The 22,620-nt window shown below is 39.2% G+C and overlaps 1 protein-coding gene across 1 annotated transcript in view; it reads left to right on the top strand.

The window, feature by feature from the left end:
- LOC105984975 (chromosome unknown open reading frame, human C14orf37) overlaps positions 1 to 7,793 on the top strand; it is a 103,441-nt gene extending 95,648 nt beyond the window's left edge. Inside the window, exons 5-7 of the mRNA XM_013015371.1 lie at positions 1,734 to 1,765; positions 6,701 to 6,835; positions 7,083 to 7,793. Coding sequence (XP_012870825.1) covers positions 1,734 to 1,765; positions 6,701 to 6,835; positions 7,083 to 7,151 — 236 coding nt within the window. The 3' untranslated portion in view covers positions 7,152 to 7,793. The remainder of the gene's footprint in view (positions 1 to 1,733; positions 1,766 to 6,700; positions 6,836 to 7,082) is intronic.
- The last annotated feature ends 14,827 nt before the right edge of the window (positions 7,794 to 22,620 follow it).

A 22,620-nucleotide genomic window follows, 5' to 3' on the forward strand; every position in this document is an offset into this window, starting at 1 on the left:
GGTCTTTGATCCATTTGAAGTTGATTCTGGTGCAGGGTGATATATAAGGATCTAGCTTTAGTTTTCTACATGTAGTTAACCAATTTTGCCAGCACTATTTACTGAAGTGGCTGTCTTTCTTCCATTCTATTGTTTTAGCTCCCTTATCGAAGATTAGATGGCTATAGGTCTGTAGGTTCCAATAGAAGTCTTACAATGAATTGTTTTCCCCATTTCCCCCCCATAAACATAATCTTCTATAATTCTCTGATCAAGGTATAATGTATACTTATGTAGATATTCAAAATGAAAGCCCCTTAATGCTACTAAATTTTTTTAGTTATTTGTTTAATAATAAAAGTAAAAGAAGGATAGGTTTTTCTGTTTACTTCTCTTTTATTTTGGTATTTTACAACATGAATTTTTCTTCAGTGTTGAAGCAGCAGTGTCATCTTAAAGGCAGTGAAGGGTAATATGCTCACTACCACTCTTTAGATGGCTATTCTAACACATGCTTCCTTTTTTTTGTGTGGGGGGGTCTGGTTGTGGGGCCTGAACTCTGGGCCTGGGCACTGTCCCTCAGCTCTTCAGCTCAAGGCTAGCGCTCTACCATTGAGCCACAGCACCACTTCCGGCTTTTTTTCTTTTTGCTTATGTGGTGCTGAGGAATCGAACCCAGGGCCTCATGCATGCAAGGCAAGTGCTCTACCACTGAGCCACCTTCCCAGCCCACATGCTTCCATTTTTGACTCATACTTTCTCCTACTGTTTGTATCCATAGTTCCAAATCACTGTAAACCTGATCTGGATAAAATTACAAGATGGATGTAGTTTTCCCTATTGGTTTTCATAAACAATACTTGATTATTTATTATTTATAGCAATTATGCTATAAAAATTCTATGTCAGGGGCTGGGAAGGTGGCTCAGTGGTAGAGTGCTTGCCTTGCAAGCATGAAGCCCTGGGTTCGATTCCTCAGCACCACATAAACGGAAAAAGCCGGAAGTGGCGCTGTGGCTCCAGTGGTAGAGCGCTAGCCTTGAGCTGAAGAGCTGAGGGACAGTGCCCAGACCTAGAGTTCAAGCCCCACGACCAGCAGAAAAAAAAAGAAAGCTAGCCTTGAGCTGAAGAGCTGAGGGACAGTGCCCAGACCTAGAGTTCAAGCCCCACGACCAGCAGAAAAAACAAAAACCAAAACAAAACAAAATTCTATGTCAGAATTTCACAAAGGCAGGAAAGTCTTGTCTTTGCTCCCATTCTTTCATCTTCAAAGATGGTTGTGATGCTTCTCTTTGTAGCAGTGCTGGGGTGCCCTGGGTTTCCCAGTGCTTTCTCTGACTTAGTCTCTACTCTCTGACTGTGGTCCAAGAGCATCATTCTCACTGAGCTTAAAAAGAATGAAAGACAAGGAATAGGGCTAAAGAAAAAAATCTGAGAAAACCAGTGTGATACTTTAAAGATGATTTTCTGCATCTTTTGAGAGACCTCTCTCAAAAGCATTCAAGAATAATAGAAAAGCCATTTGATAAACAAAAATATTCTCTGTTGATCTAGTGGCAGTGAGAGGGATGTTTGTGCCCTTTGTTAAATTTCTAGACAAACGGAAATAAAACAGACCCTTCCTATCAATGATGTTAATAATGTTGATGCATTCACTGTATACAGAAAAAAAATTCAATATGCCAAATTAACTTAATACTATGAAATAGAATGAAAAGATGGCTACTTAAATTTTATTCTCTTATTTTCCTTAGTGAGAAGCTGGATGGAAAAACTAAAGGACAAGGTAAGAAAAGTCTTTTTCTTTGGGGTTATCTTGAAGGGCATGTAGTTTTGTGAAACCAAATGTCAAGTAGGGGTGAGGCTTAGTTTATTCTGCTCCTGGTGATCTGTCCAAAGATACAGGGCCTAACAAGAAAGATCTTCCCTTTCCGTTCTCATGTAGAACATACGAGACACCTTATTCATTGGAGCATTATTTATTCTTACAGAAGTTAGAATTTTTCTTTGTTTGATATGCTCCATTAGACAATATCTTGGAATTCTAGGAAATTTCAGTAATGTTATCCAGCTCTTTCTGGCATCACTTGTTCCAGTATGAGACAAAAATTATTCTGCATATGTAGCTTATTGTTGTTCTGCTTCTAAATAATATTAATGAGGTGACTTGAATGGCCAACTATGGAAAAATATTTTCTTATGGTTGTATTAATTCTGGCTACATAATGATTGATAATATTAATTCCCTTCCAGGTTTACATTTTCTTTTTCTTTTGACTTTCAATCCTAAGTTTTCACTTTTGGTTAGTTGCAATTTTAAGCTGGAATTACTCATAAAAATATCGATAAGAGTCCTGAATTCCTGAGGTAGAGATGTCAGATTCCATTATCATAGCCCAGCTCAGAGTTAACTGGAGCTTTAAGTTAAATGGAAATCTTTTCCTTTTTTTGGGGGGGTTCGGTCATGGGGCCTGAACTCTGGGCCTGGGCACTGTCCCTCAGCTCTTCAGTTCAAGGCTAGTGCTCTACCACTTGAGCCACAGCGCCACCTCTGGCTTTTTTCTTTTTGCTTATGTGGTGCTGAGGAATCGAACCCAGGGCCTCATGCGTGCAAGGCAAGTGCTCTATCACTGAGCCACCTTCCCAGCCCCTACTATATTTTTTTTGTTTATAGCTTTCTGTATATTCTTTATTATTCAAAGTTAGTTTACCCATTTTCAATTATTACTATATATTTTATTAGTTTAATGTTAAAGTATAAAAGAAAACACTGGATTATAATTAAAATTATATAAGTATATCAATACTCTTATTTTTCTGCTTTTCAGGAAATATTAGCATATAGATAGTGTTTCAGGCTGAAATTATGTTCATGTATGTTTAAAGTGGTGTTGGAGCTTTCAAGTTGTTGAGGTCAGCGGAGGCCATTGTGGTACATGTGATGGATTTGTTTTACAAATGTACCATGATCATTTGATGGACCGAGAAACACTGAGGGCGAAGCAAAGCTCAAAAGCATAGAACTGAATATATATTTATGTTGATGATGGTTTTTTATAGTTCAGGAGAAAATATAATATGATGAAATAATGATAATATAATGAAAATTAAACTAACTTTGGCATGCTAATGTAGAAATCTGAATGTCATCTTACTATGGAAAGTATCCTGGGTCATGAGAAAGGATGAGAAAAAGAACTAAGTAATAGGTGGTGGCATGTAGCTTGCTTTGGAATTTGATATTGCAAAATTTATTACAGTATATATGTGTATGTGTGTGTGCATCTCTAGATAATTATATATTATATATGTGTGTGTATCTTCAGGTAATTATATATATATGTATATATAGTCATCATCTTTGGAAACTATTTGGGCATGTTAACTATTATCTCTATTGGTGATAGTTGCAGAATCCCTTGGAAGTAAAAACTACACTACATATTTGGGATATCTCAGTTTAGTTTCATTAAATGCTCTAATACTGAGTCTCAGCTACATGGACTCTAGAAAAAGTTTGGAATTATTCCTTTTGTTGTTGTTTATCTTTTCTATAGTAAGATTAAGATTAACTATTAGTAATAGATACCTTCCATGACAATAGCTAACCGAAGAGGGAGGTTTGTTTTTCATTTATTAATATAGAGTTGAAAAGTCAAGGGCTAATGGGGAGTGAGGTAGTGACAGGGGCTCAAGTTGCTTCTATTTGGTGTTCAGTCCACTATTTGTGACCTTTCCAAGGTCATCTTATGGTTGTGGATGGCAGTTCCACCTTAGGTATGTTCACAGTATAATTGTAAATGAGGAGAGAAAAAGAGGCTAGCAATGTTCTTTTCTTTTCTCTGTCTCTCTGTGTCTCTGCCTTTGCCTCTGTTTCGGTCTCTATCTCTCTGGCAGTAGTAGAGTTTGAACTCAATGCCTCATGCTTGCTATGTAGGCACTCTACCACTTGGATCAACACCTCCAATCCTTCCTTCTTAAATGGTGATTAAGGCATTTTGTCATTCTTAAAGGGAGAGAAAGAAAAAGAAAGGACCCATTTAAAGAGCATGCCCCAAATTTTCATGTGTCACGAACATATTATCTTCTTGGGGAAACTTATCACTTCCTTACCTTCCTAAAAGGTAAGGAAGGAGAAATAATCTATATGATGTCTCCATCCCTAAACTGGAAGCTTCCTAGTTGTATAGAGAAAGGAAAAAATGAATATTGAAGGGCAATCACCTTCAGTAACTTTAACATTCCTGGTTAAGTGTCTAAGTTGGTAATGCTTTGTAGGCAAATCTTTTCTGGACTATTTATTAATACGTTTCTGCATCAAAACTGTGTTTCCACATTGAAGTTATATGGAAGTTTAAATTGTTTAGTAAAGACTAGCTTTGGACTGGAGGTGTGGCTTAAGAAGTAGAGTACTAGCTGTGTATGAAAAAGCCGAGCAAGTGCTCAGTTTACTTGTGCTTTGAAATCAAGGCAGATGCTACCACACAATGTGGGGAAGGAGTGTGTGTGTGTGTGTGTGTGTGTGTGTGTGTAACCTGAAAAGAGTCACATATTTTGGAGATTCATGTTGTTGGTGTAGGATGAAGTTGTATAGCTAGACAAGACCCACCTGGGGACTGATCAAGTTGATTTTCTAAAAGTTGATCTTCTGGATGTACACCTCTCAAAAGCCTAATAGATGGCTTAAAGGTGGTCATTCATCATGGTTTGCACATACATTCACACAGTTTATATACACTGGAAATGTTGATTTTAAAGAATCCCACATTCCTGGTGAGAGCACCATGATTTCCTGTTATCAAATGTTTCCCTACATGGAAAACTATGGAGTTCTTAGAAGCCATAAGCAGATCTGGAAGAAGTTTAGAAAAAGCTGAGGCTTCTACAAAGTGTATTAATTTGTTGAAAAATGACTGAGCTTTTTGTGGGGGGTGGGGAAATAGAATGCTGATGAAAATGCTATTATTCTAAAATTTTTCCAGCTTTTGCTTTAATTTAAGAGTCTGGGAGCAGGGCTGGGAAGGTGGTTCAGTGGTAGAGTGCTTGCCTTGCATGCATGAGGCTGTGGATTTGATTCTCAGTACCACATAAGCAGAAAAAGCCAGAAGTGGCACTGTGGCTCAAGTGGTAGAGCGCTAGCCTTGAATTGAATAGCTGAGGGGCAGGGCCCAGGTCCAGAGTTCAAGCCCCTGACTGACAAAAAGAAAAGAAAAGAAAAGAGTCTGGGAGGCAGAACTGGAAACTGAGCACAGGCAGAGGGTGCTGTAGTTTTGTAATGTCTCATCTGTTCTTTTGATTCAATTCTGGACATGTTGGGAAAATGTTGGGAAAGCATCAGAACCTGCAAACTTCAGCGTATTTTGGAAATTTTTATTCTGTGTCTCTTTTGTCTTTGGATCATTCTGAAAGATACTAGGGAATAGTGTGTGTTACATTAGAATTTTAAGAAACAGTCAAATAACAATTACCTAAAGATAATTAGAAAAAGAAAGGACAAAAGATAAATGAAAAAAAGACATGGTCACATAAATGGCCAGACTTATGGTCTTCATGCCTAGCAACGCCTTGCTACTTATTTCAGTTTTTATACGTTTTTCATACCCCTGTAGCTCATAGGAGTCTTACTGGTCAAGGTGCAGGGATCACCTTTAGTACAATGGCCTTGCTCTCAGCTTTGTGTGGGTCTTGAGTTAATTACTCAGCTCAGGGTTATATGGAGATCCTGCTGCTTTCTTAGCACTGAGATATCCACAGTAACCTTTGAGGAAATGAAGACCAGTTTGATATCTCCAGGCTCTTCTGGAGATTCTGGTGTTGTTGCCAATGATCTTATGCTCTTTTCTGCCACTGATTTTCTTTCAGATGGGGTCCATGCACAGTTCCACTGCAACCTCCAACTTTGGTCTTGTTCTCTGGGCAGATTATCTTATTCATGGAAATCAACTCATCCACTTTATGAGCATAGTCTCCCTTGTACCCATGTTTTCAAAGCCTTTGCTCCAGCATCTAACATGAGTCCTCTTTCCTTTGCAGGCCCTTTCTTCTATGCTTCCAGCTTACTGTAATGCAGGAGAGAAACAGAAAGAGAGAGAAGAGACAGAGACAGACACAGAGAGAAACAGAGCGACAGAGACAGACAGAGAGTCAGCTTTAGAGAGAAACAGAAAGAGAGAGACAGAGACAAAGAGACAGTGAGAGCCAGCTTAGCGTAATGCAGGCAAGAAACAGAGACCGACAGAGAGCTGGGAAGGTGGGGGGAAATAGCGAGGGGGAGGGAATAATGGCTCTCTTTTTACCCTCCAAGGAACACAGTATTCCAGAGAACACTTCGACCCTCTTCAAGTTTGACTCAGGCTATTTTCAGTTTATAGCACCTTAATAGTCTTGGCATTCTCAGAAGCTCGCTTCATCCATCTTTAATACAAATTATATTTCTGTCACTAAAAACTGATGTTGACAAATACGTGTAAGCAAGTAGCTGGAGGGGCTGCTAGTAGTTCTAGCTGATATATTTTGACCTTTACTCCTAAGTATTTGTCATATCTCTTTTTCTGTTGTCTTTTCCTCATAAAGCAACTGTGTTCTAGGTTCCATTTTGTTTTCTATCAAATCAGACAGGACGATTCCAAGCGTCTGCAGACCAGCTGCCCTCCAGCAGAAAGGAGGAACCCGGGCCGGTGGTCTGTTGTATGTCCTGATTCATGTCTCTTCTTTTCTTCAGGCTGGCTACATGTCAGGGATGCTTGTGCCCGTAGGAGTGGGTATAGCTGGAGCCTTGTTCATCCTGGGAGCGCTGTACAGCATTAAGGTTATGAATCGCCGAAGGAGAAACGGCTTCAAAAGGCATAAAAGAAAGGTATGGAACCAAGAAGAGCAAAACCTAATCAGTCTCAGAACATTCTTGGCTTACCTAATTTGCTTAATAAAGCACATGGGGTTTAATGGTGCATGAAGAGTGCTGACGTGCCCAGTGGTTTGGATGAGCTACTGCAGCTGCTCTGTCTTGGCTTCATTTGTTACTGTCTCTTAAAATATGGGCCTGCTTTCTTCACTTTGTTCTGCAGCAGACACAGTTTAATGCTTTTCTGTTTTTCTTTCTCTAGCAGAGAGAATTCAACAGCATGCAAGACCGAGTTATGCTCTTAGCCGACAGCTCTGAAGATGAATTTTGAATTGGACTTCGGTGTCATTCGGATAGTCAATGACATTCTTAGTTTATTTTGATTTGAGGGGGCAGAAGAAAAAAAAAAGAACAATTTCTTGCTCCGTCGCTGCTATCAGGCTGTCAGTCCTACTATGTGCTGGATAGTAGATTTTTTTTCTTCTTATACTGAGCAGAAAAGGCATGCTGCAAGCTAACTGTGAACACACAGTGTTTGGTTATTCTGTAGTGAATTTCCCATCACCGTGGGCTACAATTTATAAACAGAACATCTATGTTAAGTAGGAGTAGTTGGGCTAGGTAGAGTAAATACTTTGTATTTTTCCATTGTCCTTTCCTTGGTTTTGCCTTATATGTATTAGGTCTACTGGCCATTGCCTTTGAGGCATGCTTGTCTTTGAAGTAGAAATCTTAACAAAGAATAACTACTTGTGATCACATGCTATCTTCTTGGGATTATGGCTTGTGAGCTATGGTTCATTCTATATTTGCATCCAAACTACCATCAACTTAGCATGGAAACTTACTTTGTTGAGCTCTCTCAACACAGAAGGATTATAAGCAGATTTGTATATATATCTTGCATTAAATACTTTAGCTTCCTAGTTTTATTAGTTTCACCTTCTATTAAATTCACGTTGCTGGCAAGGAAAAAAAATGCACCAGAAATAACACATTAAATTAACTCTCAATCTTCATGTATGCTTGCTTTCTTAAGTAGCATGATTTGAAGTCCAAGAGGTCTATCAACAGTGTCTTACATGTTTGTTGTTAAAAGATATTCTTTCTGTGTACCATATGACCTTGCCAAAACATATGGAACAATCTAGAAGGAGCGGGGATGGATGAACTCCCAGATAATTTATCTGTGCCATTTGGTTCTATGCCGGCATAGCCACAAACATGAATAATTCAGGGGACTACTTTTCCATGTCTGTGATTGTGACCATGGAATGATGAGGCCACCATTGGTTATTTTGGGGCTTTACTAGCAAAACAGACATTCAATGGTAGAAGCAGGCCCAGTGGCCAGTTCCCTGTGTACAGAGGGGCGTGTGGAAAATCAGCTAATTTCTGGGTAGTCTACCATGGGGAGGATAGATTGAATTAGATGCTTTCTCATTTCCTGTGGAGTATAATCCCCTGCACTATACTCAGTAGAGCTTCTGTGTAGTCTATTTGATTCTGGGCATATGGAACCTGTTGTGTTCTGGGATAGAGACTTGGTTCATCTCCATGGATGGATAAAAATTAGTAATAATACCGTTACTATGGAGAACTTGTTCAGATTCATTACAGCCTGTTCTACTATAAAAAGGGCAAACTGTGTTATTCTTCCTAACTACAAGGTAAGGTAGAGCATATAGGTTTCTCTTTTTCCATTTGACTGAAGATGGGTCTGAAGCTGAGAAGTTGTACCCATGGGGAATCAGCCTGAGAATTGTATTGGACACAAAACCACATGTCCTGCCTTCAATTCAGTGCCTTTCCCACATGTTTTAGATGAAGCAGTGACATTTCAGTTCCTTCTCTAAAACCAAGGTCCTTAAGAATTAGAGGTCAAGGAACATTTGGTATTAATTTCTTTCTTGGTTAAGTGAAGCATCATGTTTTTCTTGCACAAATTCTCTTATACAACTTCATTCCTTCTGTGTGAAAAGTACCACCTCTAGGAAACTAGTAGAGAGAAGCTCCCAGATTCATTCTTTAATGATAGTTGGCTCACAAGAATGTTTCCAACAGGTATTTTTTTAAAAAAATATTTCTTACTGAGAGAGTAAGAAAATGTGTAAAATGGAAAAAGAGAAATAAAAAGTTGTAGATAGACAAAGGAAAAAAAGAAAAACGAAAACTGGTAAATAAGCTCAAGGCTACACTTTAAAAATAGAACTCAGACACATATTCTCATGAGTGATTTGGCATTTTGTGAATACAGCTATCCTGGTATTGCATAAAGGATGTTCTTCCTTATCTAAGAACAGCCTTGGCACTATGTGATCCTCAGGTTAGGAGCAAGTTAGTACGAGGTGTATATCTTGGCAAGCTATTTGTTGAACATATGCATTGGGTTCATGTAATTGAGCCTCACATGGATGATATTGGTGGCTGGTAATGCTTAGCTTAGTCTGTAGCTCAATTAGGTCAATCCAATAGGTTGATGTTCAAATCACAGTACAACATACATGGGCTTTCATTTTTTAAGGGGGCTCTGAAGATAACATGTGTATAAATTTAGGCTTAAGTAGAAATGTCTCTGCATCCCATTTTGGCACACCTGGCTGTTTAAAGGAAAAGAGCTTACTTAGATCCTAGTAGATTTCAATATAAACCCACATAAACATGTGGATAAAGAAAATAAAGATTATTATTCAGCCTTTGAAAGAGAGAAAAAATCCTGTCACTGGGATGATGTGGAAGAACTTAAGAGGACATTATGCAGAGAAAAACAAACTGTTCACAGAAAGGCAAACACTGCATGATTCCAACTGTAGTCCAATTCCAGAAACAGAGGTAGAATGGTGATTGCAGGGGTGGGGGAGGAAGGAGGAAGAGGGAAGGTATAAAGTTTCAATTATACAAAATGAATAGATTCTAGATAACTTTTGTAGAATATAATACCCAGAGTTAACAATACTGTACTGGGCACTTAAAATTTTATTGCAACAGTAGATTCCATGTATGTTCTTAACACAAGAAAAGGAGACAAAGCCCAGGCACTGGCCACTTATGACTATAATCCTAGTTACTCAGGAGGTTAAGATCTGAGGATCAAGGTTCAAAGCAAGCACAGAAGTAGAGCTATGGCTGAAGTGGTAGCACACCAGTTTTGAAGTTCAGGGACAGCAACCAGGTCCTGAGATCAAGACCCAGGCTTGGCACCAAAAAGAAGAAAAAAAGAAAAATAGACAAGATGAAGGACCCTGTGGGAAGAGACCCTTTTGCTAGTCCCACTATCCACAAAAATCTCACAGCCATAATGGAGACAAGAAGATTAAAGGAAAGAGAAAAGGTAGAAGCTCCCAGAAAAAGAATAGAAGGTTGGGATGGCGAGAAAAATGTTCCTTCCATATCCATGATGCCTTTTCCTATAATCAGAAGACAATAGTTTTCTTTTAAGTCATTTTATTTCCTCCCTCCCTCTCCTTTGTGAGCTGCTTCTTTTAGCAGCTACTGGCTTAATTTGTATGCAATATTTGGAGTTAATTAGTATCCCAGGGTAACATATTCCCTTAGCAATGCCTCAGCCCTGGCTGTAGCTCATAAACTCCCTCAAATGTAGTTTTCCAGAAACATTTTCTTAAAGTACCTGTATGTCTTAAAAATGTGGCAAGAAATGTAAAGCAGAGTTTCAGAACCTAGGAGGGGGCTGTAACTCAGTTACTCAGAGTTGGTTCTTCATTTCATTATCATTTTGTGGAGCTGGAGATTTAATTAGGGGCTTCATAATGCTAGATGGGTTCTCTACTCTTAAACTATACTTCCAGCCCTTGTCTAATTATTTTTTTTAGGGCTGAAATTTAAAAGTTAGAGTGTTAACAGAAGAAAGGAAATGAACTCATTATCTGACTCATGTCAGTGTAATCACTCTCTATATCACCTCTATAATAACAATAAAGTAAATTAATAATTAAAAAAGTTACAGTGTTATAAGGATAAAAGTTGGGCAACTGGTGGCTCGTACTTATAATCCTAGTTATTCAGAAGACTCAGATCTGAGGATTGAGGATCATGATTGGAACCAGCAAAAGCCAGAAGTGGAGGTGTGACTCAAGTGGTAGAATACCAGCCTAGAGCAAAAAAAAAAAAAAGAAAGAAACAAAAAAACAACAAAACCCACTAGAGAATGTGAGGGCATGAGTCCTCAGTACTGGTACAAATGCAAAAACAATGTTCCAAGGATGAAGACAACATAGAAACTATAAAGCAACTTAAGGCCCAGAACTTCTCTCTTGGTTTCTTCTGGTATCTTCTTCTTGTGGAAGTCCAAATGAAACCCCTTCTTTGGAATCACATCCATACCTTAGGGAGAGAAGAATCAAGTCATCCACAGGCATTGTGATTTCTGTGGATGTGAATAATCAGTGTTCCTACCAGCTGCCAAGAAACTAGCTCTTAGAAACAAGATATATTATTTAGCATGGGCTTCCAGCTGAATGACCTCTTGGCAAGACAGGCTTTGTTATGACCACAGAGAAATCTGAAGAGGCAGAAGAAAGAAATCTCTCCTTTTTAGGCTATGAGAAGGTATAATAACAAGGCAAGGAACAGGAGTGGAAGAAGATGGAAAGAAGACCGTAACACAAGGCCAATGTATAAAATCGTACAAATACTTTTTTGGCATAAAGTGTTACAATTGCTATTGATAGCCAGAGTCTTGAAAGGATGGATGCATAGAAAAATTGCTGAAGATGAGCAAGGAGAAGAATACAAATATGAAGATCATTGGCAGGGGAAGAAGAGACCATAAAGCTACATAAGTCTTTTTTCCCCCTCCCATCAAAGATAATTAGCCTATACTGGGTGGGAAATGAATATGGTTGAGAAGGAATTGAAGTACAAAATGGATGAAGAGATGAAAGATACTTGGTTAATTTAAGTGAGCTTGAGTTTGGTTAAATATTTTCCTTAGTTACAAGTTAAATACCTTCCTTAGTTTGAAGTCTTTCAAAGGACTGAATGTAAGCTTCCAGGAATAGGAAATAAATTGAAAACAAAACAATAGTATTGACTTAATAAAAATCACATATTTGCACAATGAGCATTCTTGAAAGACAAAGCCCAGGCACTGGCCACTTATGACTGCCATTCCTTTTGTGGCGCTCTAGGTCTGAGTGACTAAGATCTGAGTCATACTCTCAATTTGTAAACACCTTTTTGGTATAGTTATTAGATTGAGAAACTGAGGACAGACTAATGAGAGACATCTAATTATGTTACTTTGCTAATTATAAACCTTGGCAATCAACATGGTTGGGAACATCTTGTTTAATTTCTGCCTTCAGAAAATCCCTACAACATTTACTTTATAAGCCCCGATTACATTTACTCATAAGCCACTATTAAACAAATGCATTAGAAATACCTTATTTTGAGTAATAAGTTTATCTAACTCATTAAATCTACTAAGTGCATTTGGATAAAGAGAAAGGAAAGGGGAAAAAGGAAGGAAAGAAAAGAAAGAGGGAGGGAGAGACAAAAAGGAAGAGAGATTTCCTCTAGGAAATAGAAGTACAAAAAAATTCCAACTCATCTCCTCTGTTGTTCCAGTTTATAAGCACAGAAGACTATTGGGCGAACTCTGAAATCTTTTAATGGGTAGAGAAAACATCCTACTTACCCCCTCCAAAGTAGCAGTAAGACAGGTAATAACTGTAATACGAGTATACCACAGAAGAATATAAACTATCTGTAATGGAGAACGTAAGTTCTTGAACTAATATTGTAGACTCCAAATCTGAAGTTCAAGACTAATGTTATGGAGAGGAGAAACATTTTGTGGGATGAGGGTGGAACCATGAACTGAGAAGGAATAGAAATAGAGGAATTATCTACAGAAGATGTTCAAAGTTACAGAAAGAGAATGTTAGCAAATGGCAGACAAAATGATACCCACTTGGGTTATTTTTTATTACCTTAAAGCTGTCCAGGTTATCTGCTTTGATCTCAAAAGAATACATCTAGTATCAGGTCAGGAAACCAAGGGTTTTTGTAACCAATGTCCTGTGTATCTCAGCATTTTCTTTAAAGTAGCTGTATCTAAAAGGAAGGAACTAATAGCATTTGAAACATTTCTCCAATTTTATGTCTTGCAGCGTCGCTAGAGCATTAGTATAATTTCGAACTTTGTTATAACCTGATAGGCTAAGAGACACTCTTAGGAAAGTATAAGTACAATCTCCCAAAAGGGAATTAAAATGAAATCCTCCACTGATCATTTCCCTTTATTCCTCCTTTACCTAAGAAATGAACTGCGAAGAAAGCCAAAGTAGTTTTGTAATGGTAATCAGTTCAATCCCACAGATCTGGGGCTGGGTGTGTCACAGGCAGAGGCCCTTGCCTAGCTAGCTTGCATGAGGGCCGGAGTTCCATCTCTACTCTGAAAAATGATCCTGAAAGTCTGTGTCAACAGAAATGAGGATGACTAGTGAGTCTCTCTTTGGTAAACCAAATCAGTATTCATTGAATGCCTTTATGTGTTGGGCATTGTGTGAAGGAAGTATTGGGGAAGCGAGTGTATCAAATGCATTACCAGGAAGAACTCACAAACTGTAGGTCAGAGAAGGTAAATGGGCGATTTGATTCCAAGTTTGTTACAGAATCCAGAAAAGGCATATCCAGCTCTTTTAAGATCCAGAGCAGGTAACAGCAAACTTGAGGCCAGGTTGCTGGTAGAGGATAATATGGGTTAGTTAGGTTAAAGGGGCAGTGGGATTTGTATTCTAGCCAGGGGGAACATGTGAAAGCAGAGATCAAGTAGTGAAACCTGGGGGTAGAGTGCCAGGGGCAGTGAAGGGTGAGGTGGTAGGGGAAATGTGAGGTGTGAAATAAGAGGCTGACCCAAAAGGGTCTTCAAGGTCATGGCAGGAGTTGAGACTATTTTTAGAGCGCTTAGAAACCATGGAAGAGTATTGTGCTGAGAAGTGCTGTGGTTGGCCATGGGAAGACCGACTTGGGAAGGTTGAAATCTGAAGTTAGGGATACCAGTCAAAGTCAAGTTGGCAAAGCAATGAAGGGGAAACTTTGTTTCTGATCGAGGTCCAGGAATGAAGATGATGTGGGGCAGGAGGAGGAGGTGGTGGTGGGGAGGGTGGGTAGATTCTGGAAGCATTGAGGAGTGAGTGGTAAACAGTAGGATATGGGCATTGTGTCAAGGAAGGAAAAGGCAATGGTTAAAGCTGATGGAGGCTGCGGCCTTTGAGCTTCTGCTCCTAGTGTACCCAAGCCTGAGAAAAATAACCTACAAATCTACCATGGAAGTAGAGGCAGCTTTCCACAAAAGATGTGTGTGATACTCTGTGACTTTTAAAAGGTAGCGTTCAAGAAATAACACCAAATTTAATCAAACTTACATGGAAAACTCTTCCAAATACCTGCCATTCCTTTTGTGGCGCTCTAGGTCTGAGTGACTAAGATCTGAGTCATACTCTCAATTTGTAAACACCAATATGAGTTTCTTACTCTTTGACATGAGACACAAAGCTCTGTGTCTTGTGTCTCTTGACAACAAATCCAAGAAGCCTGTCTCTCAAGGCCAGCCCTATGATGAGAATGTCAGTCTTTGGAAGTGTGGCCTGGAGAGTCTGATGAGCCATGCAAGCCACAGACCCCAGTGCTGGGTAGTTTCTGGGGCCTTTAAACAGATGTCATGGGCAGGCATCAAGTAGCTTATCTTTTTCAGCATATAAAAATGAAGGAAATTTTCCATGGTTCCCATATCAACGCAAGCCTGGATCCTGGAGGGGGTCAGTGGCAATGAGGAGATTGCAGAGCACAGGAAGAAATCAGTGACACTTCTGTCCTCTGCTCAGAGACAACCACTTACTTGTCTGTTATTCACTATGTATTTAGGATATGTTGTATAAGCACACTTTTAATTTTATATAAAGTTGGGATTGTAGTTGACATGCTCTCTGGTTACCTCCCCTCCACAGCTGCAGTTTCCCAGGATTTTTCTTTTTTGAAAACAAAAAGGAATAAAGAGAGAAAAGAGATTCTGAAAATTCTGCACTTGCATTTGAATGAACACAGTGTTTCATCATTAACAAGGTTTATTTGGCATTGGATAGTCCATGACTGTCCACTTCCCTTAAGATTATTCCAAATGATGTTGATGAAATTAGTTAAAAGGAGAAAGCTCCACAAACACACCACCACTGGAAAATGTCATATTCATGTGCCCCGAGGGATTAGAGAATATATTCTTATTTTTGCCTTTGCCCTCAAAGCAAAGATTGTAAACTGTTATAATTAGACAGTGAGACCGAATGAGCATAAGGGCAGATAAGATGTAGCGTTGTGGGAAATATTGAAAAAAAAAATAAGGATACTTACTGGAGTGACCTGACTTGATTAAAGGTTTTTTTAATTTCATTTTCTTGAATGTGATTGTTATTTTTGCCTCAATTATTATCTTAGGATGCTCCATGTTTTCAGATGCCTAAAGTTAAGCAAACAAAAAAGTTCACTGTTATCTCTGTTGCTTTCTTTGCTCTATTTTTATGTTTTCTCCACTAATTCTTTTCATTTAACTTCTCTGTTAGCTTTAAAGGATCTTATTCTAGTTGGTATAATAGGATTTATATGTTACTAGGTAATGCTTTATTATTTAAGTCTATGTCTTTTCAGCAGAACCTCTCCCCTCCCCCATGTTTTTGTAGTGTGGAATAGTTAATGAAACACTGTCGCTTTTTGAGCAAGACCTGTGTGAGCATCTCCAGTAGCTTGCATTCCTCCAAATATCTTGCATAGGAGGAGATGAAATTAGATAAATCACATAAAAAAGCTCATTAAACTTTATTCTACAAACATTGTCTTTGGGTGTGAAAGCAAATTCTTCTTCATGAAATGTTATTAAACTAAAATGAGACGGAGTGTTTAGCAAACTGCTTGATTGAATCTTCTCGGCCAACCTCATGTTTCTGTGCACGTTGAAGGTCTAGAAATCAAAAGCAGCTACAGAAAAGCTTCAAATAAAACTGTTAGGGAGCTAGGTATTGGTAGCTCACATCTGTAATCGTAGCTACTCAGTAGGCTGAAATCTGGAAGATCTTGGTTCAAAGCCAGGTGGGGCAGAAAAGTCTGGGAGATTCCATCTCTAATTAATCAAACAAAAAAGCAGCATTGAAGCAAGAAAACCAATGACAAAAACATCAGGATTTATTTTTTAAATTGACAATGAGGATCTTTAGTTTGAATTGTGCCTAGCTGAAATTAATTTTTATTTAGCAATAATAAATCACAAATGTTCATTAAGCTTTTGCTGTGACCGGTGTAACTGAGCCACAATATAGTGCTTTATAAGTACAAGCTTCATTTCTTTAAATGCCAAAACCCAGTCACTATTAATCAATGACAATACTAATAACAGGAATTTCACTTGTAACCAATAGCTATCCTTAGAAACATGAAACAGGACCTGTACTAAATGATTGGTTATTTTTTCATCATAACTATATAGCACTGGTTTTTAGCCATGGTTTTATTCATTTTTAAAAAATATTTCATTATTGCTATACTGCACATTGGGCAGATAATCTATCTAAGTGCTCCAAGGAGAGGAGCCACATGGAAGAATACTGCATATTGGGTGATATCCTGAAGTTATGAAGGGAATACCTATGGCCACATAAACACCCCGCTTTAATAGATAGCATGCAAGAGACAATCCAGCAATTAAGAATTACATTCATTGTTGGCTTTTGTTACTCATTGGAATAGTAGTTAGCAGTTGCTTAGTCATTAATTCATATCTCAGTGATCTAAAATCAAAAACAATAGATGGTGATGTGATATTTATGTTATAGGCGAGTCTGTCCTATTTTACTGGCCACATTTTAAAAGTTGAGTATGTCCTGTGTTCATATGCCATTGATTTTCTAGATTCACAACATTTTCATATATTGTTGGTGGCACTTGGAATTGCTTAAAGTAAATTTTCTATCCAAGGGAGAATTATTATCCCGATAGTACTTGTGGAATGTAGTATTTCACCCAGTTAAGTAAAATAAAATGTGAGATACAAAAAATTTGTTCCTTGGCTTGAGACTTAGTAGTTGATGATTTTTTTTGTTTTTGTTTTTGGATTCCATTTCCATTTACCTAAAACAAGACAAAGGCATGCTATTCAGACACATTTCTAAGCAGGCAGTGGGAAAACTGGGCAAGGGGAGGGGAGAATGAAGAAAAACAATTAGGAGGGGTAAAGCCCACTGTTCTATTGGAAATTGTTTTTGTGTGTGCTTCTCAATGTGTGTGTGCATGCGTGGGGGGGGCAGAGAGAGAGAGAGAGAGAGAGTCCTGAATAACAACATCTACTTCTGGTGTATAAAGAGAAACAGTTGAGCAGAGAGATGCACTATTTACTAAGATGAATCCGGGCAAATGGAAACTAAGGGTTTCCTAGAGGGACCAAAAAGACATCTTGCACCACTCTATACTGTCTTTCATCATAGCCATGGGATCAGCAATCAGTACTGTGCAGGCTTCCACCAATTTGCCATGCTATGGATCACTATGATATTTCCTTTGGCACTACACATGTACAGCCTAGCCCTGCAGAAGAGCTAATCTGGTGGTCCTTCACCAATGGAGAGGAAAGCTGATGGATAAAAATGCTCCTTGTATTTGTTGCACTGCCTGTCAGATGCATTTCATGAAGGATCCTCAAAATATCACAGGATCAAGCACAGCTTGTTTGCTGCAAGATGACCTTGAACATTTGTTCTTGTTCTGAAATTCTCTCCCTCCCCATTTCACTGCTATATGCAGTAAGATTTTTGTCTTGGGCCACATGCTTCTTTCAATAATTGAGATTGGAATTTGGGGCAAGATAATAAGGATTATGTGTTTGGGAGTAGAGTTGGTGCTCTATATAGTTTTTTTTTTCTCGGTCGTGGTGCTTGAACTCTGGGCCTGGGCGTTGTCCCTCAGCTCTTCAACTCAAGGTGAGCGCTCTACCACTTGAGCTACAGCGCCACTTGGGAGTAGAGTTGGAATACCTGACTAGCAGTGTCTTGATGATTCAGATTTGTGTGTGTGTGTGTGTGTGTGTGACACACATACAGATAGAGAGAGAGAGAGAGAGAGAGAGAGAGAAAGAGAGAGAGTTGAGGCTTGAATTCAAGGTCTGGGCTTTTAAAGTTTTTGATCAGGGCTAGTGCTCTACCACTTGAGCCACAGCTCCACTTCTGGATTTTTGGTGGTTACTTGGAGATAAAAGTCTCATGGATTTTCTTTCCTGGGCTGGCTTTGTACCTTGATCCTCAGATCCCAGCCTCTTGAGTAGCCTGGTGATTACTCAGACTCTTATCTTGTAGGACTGGGATAAAGTGGAGGCAGGTAGAGTGTTGGTTGTACGGTGTCTGTGAGCCTTCAACAGTATGGCAGTGATAACTGTTAGAATTGAATTGGCTGGTATGTTTAAATTGTGTTGGAGACCTAGAAAAAAAATGAAGGGCTGAGAATGTGGCTTAGTGGGAGAGTGCTTGCCTAGCATGCATGAAGCCTTGGGTATGATTCCTCAGTACCACATAAACAGAAAAAGCTGGAAGTGGCACTGTGGCTGAAGTGGTAGAGTGCTAGCCTTGAGCAAAAGAAGCTCAGAGACAATGCCCAGGCTCTAAAGCATGGGACACAAAAGACTTGTTTCTTGGCTTAAGACTTAATGGATGGTGATATTTTTTTTGGGGGGGCTGTTGTTGTTTTGGATTCTGTCCCCATTTACCTAAACTAAGACAAAGTACATGCTAATCAGACACATTTCTAACTAGGCAGTGGAAAAACTGGGAGGGGAAAAAAACAAGAAAAACAACTATGAGGAAAAACTACTGTTCTATTGGAAATAGTTTTTGTGTGTAGGCTTCTTAACATGTGTGGTGTGTGTGTGTGAGTAAGAAATGTGAATAACAACATCTTCTGGTGTATATAAAGAGTTGAGCACAGGGATGCACTATTTACTAGGGGCTTGAGGACTGGCAAAAAAAAAACAGAAAAAAGAAAAAAAGAAAGAAAATGAAGAAAATGATGGAGTTGAGTCGATTATTACCCAAAGAAATGTTGTGAATTGGAAAATGCTTCAATGAAGTGTTTTAAGAGGCTCTCACTGACAGATAGTGATGGAATTCTGATTTCTAGGTCATGTTCCGAGCAAAGAACCTACACTAGTCAAGATACTGGTCAAGGGTGAGAGATGTCTAAAGTGAGAGGTCAAAGAGGAAGATGAAATACATTATTGTGGCCTTGGGGTCAGCTCCAATAGCAGTAATTGGGACTTGAATTAAGTCTTTGCAGATATGATGGATGACTATCATCTTGAAAGGGATTCTGAGATAGACTGAATTTAAGGAGGATCGCAGACTGAATGAAGGAGGTTCAAGAAAAGAATTGTAAAAAATAATAGAAAAAGAAATGCATTGTATCTTTCACGCACCCCTTCAAATGCTCTTGCTCCTGCCAATTCTGTGGTCACCAAATCTCTCTGAGTGTCCAACGAGTTTGCATTCATGCAGCCTGGCAGACTCTAGCCTTGTACTGTGCTTTCTCCCTTCTGTGATGAGGGAGGGTTAGATGTCATATTTGTGAGGCAGATCAATACTCACAATGCTCAAGCATGCACAACTGAGAGGTATGGGAGAGCTGACATCTGTGAAGACACTCTTGACCACTGAGGATGAGTTTGTGGATCACTAGTTTTTCCCTTTTTTCTTCTACTAGGCAGATGGTTTTGAGAAGCAATTTATGACTCCCTCAGCAATCCAGTAGGAGCAAGCCACTTGTAACAGTGGCCAACCCAATAATGTATTCTTGACAGTACTCTCCCTCCTGCCCTGTTCTTGCTTCAATTCTAAACTCCTATCCCTGGGACCACATTTTTCAGTGTCTACTATGTTTAAGCCTTCTTTGGGAGTTCTGTCTGGAGAAGAATTCAGAGAGAGAGAGAGAGAGAGAGAGAGAGAGAGAGAGAGAGAGATTGAGGGCAAGTTGAGATTGAGGGTACAAATCAAGGCAAGAAACTGATGTGCTATTAAACTGTGAGAATATTTTGGGATATCAGAGCCTAATTTAGTACTATGGTATTTCTAATAATGAAAATGACACATTTAGGTCACATGCTTCCTTGTTAGGAACTCTTTAACTACAGGATATAGCAATTTTAGAACTGGAAGGATCTTTGGATCTCATTTTTAGCCTATCTTTTATGTTAAAAAAAAGAGAAAATTTGAGCAGTTGAATAAATTCTGGCATATCTGAGAAAAGGTTTTACAGTGTTTCAAAGATGCACCAAACTAATAACTATTGTGTGAAATTACACATGTAAGAGTCTTGAAGACTAGAAAGGCAAAGCATGGTTCAACTAAGGTTAAATGAAGATCCACTTGTGTCCAAAAGGCACAAGGGGTGGGATATTTTTATTCTTTTTATACTGCTGGCATCAAACTCAAGGCTTTACACATGCTAGGCAAACACTACTACTTAGTTATACCTCAGCCAAGAAATGGGCATGCTTTAGACCGAGAAACTCTGCAGCAGATAGAGTTCTCCTGGGATTTGTTAACATTAAACCCACAGAAGGGAGCTAACACATTCCATCTGCCAAACACTGCATATTTTAGCCAGGTGAGCTCAACACTGGAGTGTCTTATTTTGTAGATGAAAAAGTTGAAGTTCTGAGAATTTAAGTCAACGTTGAAGATAACTTGTAATCCAAGCAGTTTGTTGTATTCTTCCTATCCACTTCATCATATTTGCTCTGCCAAAGAGGAAATAAATTCCTTCCCCTCCCGCTCCCCCCCCACCCCCAATTCCCAGCAGGTGCAGAGTTCTTGACAGCTTTTCCAGGGCTGTAAGAACACTAGAAGTAGGAAGAGACCATAGAGTGTTCATTTGGTCCCTCTATACCCATCCTTGTATAAAAGGAATAACGCAATGTTACCCTCAATGCCAATTCAACATGCCCTGTTTCTACCTTTTCCTTCCCATTGCCCATTTGAAAATTTCAAGTAGTAACTTAAGATAATTTCATGAAAAGGAGAAGTTCCTATCCAGAGTAAAAAAAATCTATATTTTTATTAGGCTAGTAGTTATATATGTGTATGTGTGTGGGAGGGGGTAAATAAAAGTATTATTTGTCAAACAATGTCAAATTTTGTTTCTCTTTTCATTTTTTCCTTCCCTCCCTCCTTCCCTCCTTTCCTCCCTCCCTTCCTTCCTTCCTTCTTCCTTCCTTCCTCCCTTCCTCCCTTCTTTCCTTCCTTCCTTCCTTCCTTTTCTTTCTTTCTTCCTCCCTCCCTTTCATTTCTATTTTCCTCCCTCCCTCCCTCCCTTCCTCCCCCCTCTCCCTCCTTCCCTCCCTTCCTTCCTTCCTTCCTTCCTTCCTTCTTCCCTCCCTCCCTCCCTCTTCTTCCCTCCTTCCCTTCCCTCCCTTCCCTCTCTCCCTTCCCTCTCTCCCTTCCCTCTCTCCTTCCCTCCTTCCCTCCCTCCCTCCCTTCGTTCATTCCTTCCTTCGTTCCTTCCTTCATTCCTTCGTTCATTCTTTCCTTCCTTCCTTCTCTCTCTTTCTTTCTTTCTTTCCTTCCTTCTTTCTTTCCTTTGAGAGGATCCCACTATGTACCCAGACTGACTTTGAACTTGTGATCCCTTGCCTAGTGCTAACGTTATAGGCATGTACCATCACTCCAAGCTTTCACTCATATTCTTAGTGTTTTTGATAAGTGATTCATTCATTTATTCAATACATTTTTTAAGTGATAGTGGGGCGTCTCGGTACAGTAGGAAGTAGCCACACATGGCTATTTAAATTTAAATGAATTAAAATTTAGTTTCTTAGTCATACTAGCCTCATTTCAAGTGCCCAAATAGGCACCACATATGGCCTGTAGATACCATATTGGACAAAGTGGATACAGAACATTTTCGTTATTACAGAAAGTGCTGTTGGAAAGTCCTGGCCATGCTGGATACAGTAAGTAGGTTTTGAGGGGGGCAACAAAAATACAGATAAGTAAAATGACAATGGGAGGTAAGTAGTATAATGAATATATTAAATATACAATGTGTACAGTATGCATTTGTATTACGATAGGGTAAAGAACATTAGAAGACACCGGCTTTATGCATTTAGATCACCTGAAATACATGAAAATAGCATTGGGAAAAGCATGAAAGCAGAGAATAACAGAAATAAAAGTCTTTTAAAAGCTTTCCATAGTCCAGGAAAGGGGAGTCAAAAAGAGTTTTGGGTGCCAGGGGAGAAGACTGGCCATGAAAGGATGACCTATGAGGAAGTGGGTGAGAGAAAAGTTCATAATGATATTTGAGAACAGGACTTCTTGAACTTAGTGTGAGTTAAAACCCCCCAGAGGACTACTCACACAGATTGCTGAGCTCTTTCCACAGATCTCGGAGTTATCGGTCTGGCTGGCCCAGAGAATCTGCATTTCTAGCAGACTCTTTGGGTGCTGTTGATGCTGAGAACCACAGTTTAGGACATGAAAAAATGAGAGATCAGAGAGATGTCATCCCTTACTACTTAGTGGAAGAGACAGCAAAGAGAAATGGGAAGAGAGAAGAAAGCAAAGCAATGGAAAGTTTGAGATAGTTCTCATATATTAGTTACTTTGTTGTTGTTGTTGTGGCAAGATGCCTAGGGTGAATGACTTAAAAGCGCAAAGATTTGGGCTCACAGTTTCAGATGGTTTCTATGCATGACTCATTGGCCTCATATGCTTGTGCAGACATCATGGCAGTGCTGAGCATATGCT

This window comes from Dipodomys ordii, unplaced genomic scaffold (genome assembly GCF_000151885.1).
Source record: "Dipodomys ordii isolate 6190 unplaced genomic scaffold, Dord_2.0 Scaffold2, whole genome shotgun sequence".
In the NCBI taxonomy this organism is placed as follows: domain Eukaryota; kingdom Metazoa; phylum Chordata; class Mammalia; order Rodentia; family Heteromyidae; genus Dipodomys; species Dipodomys ordii.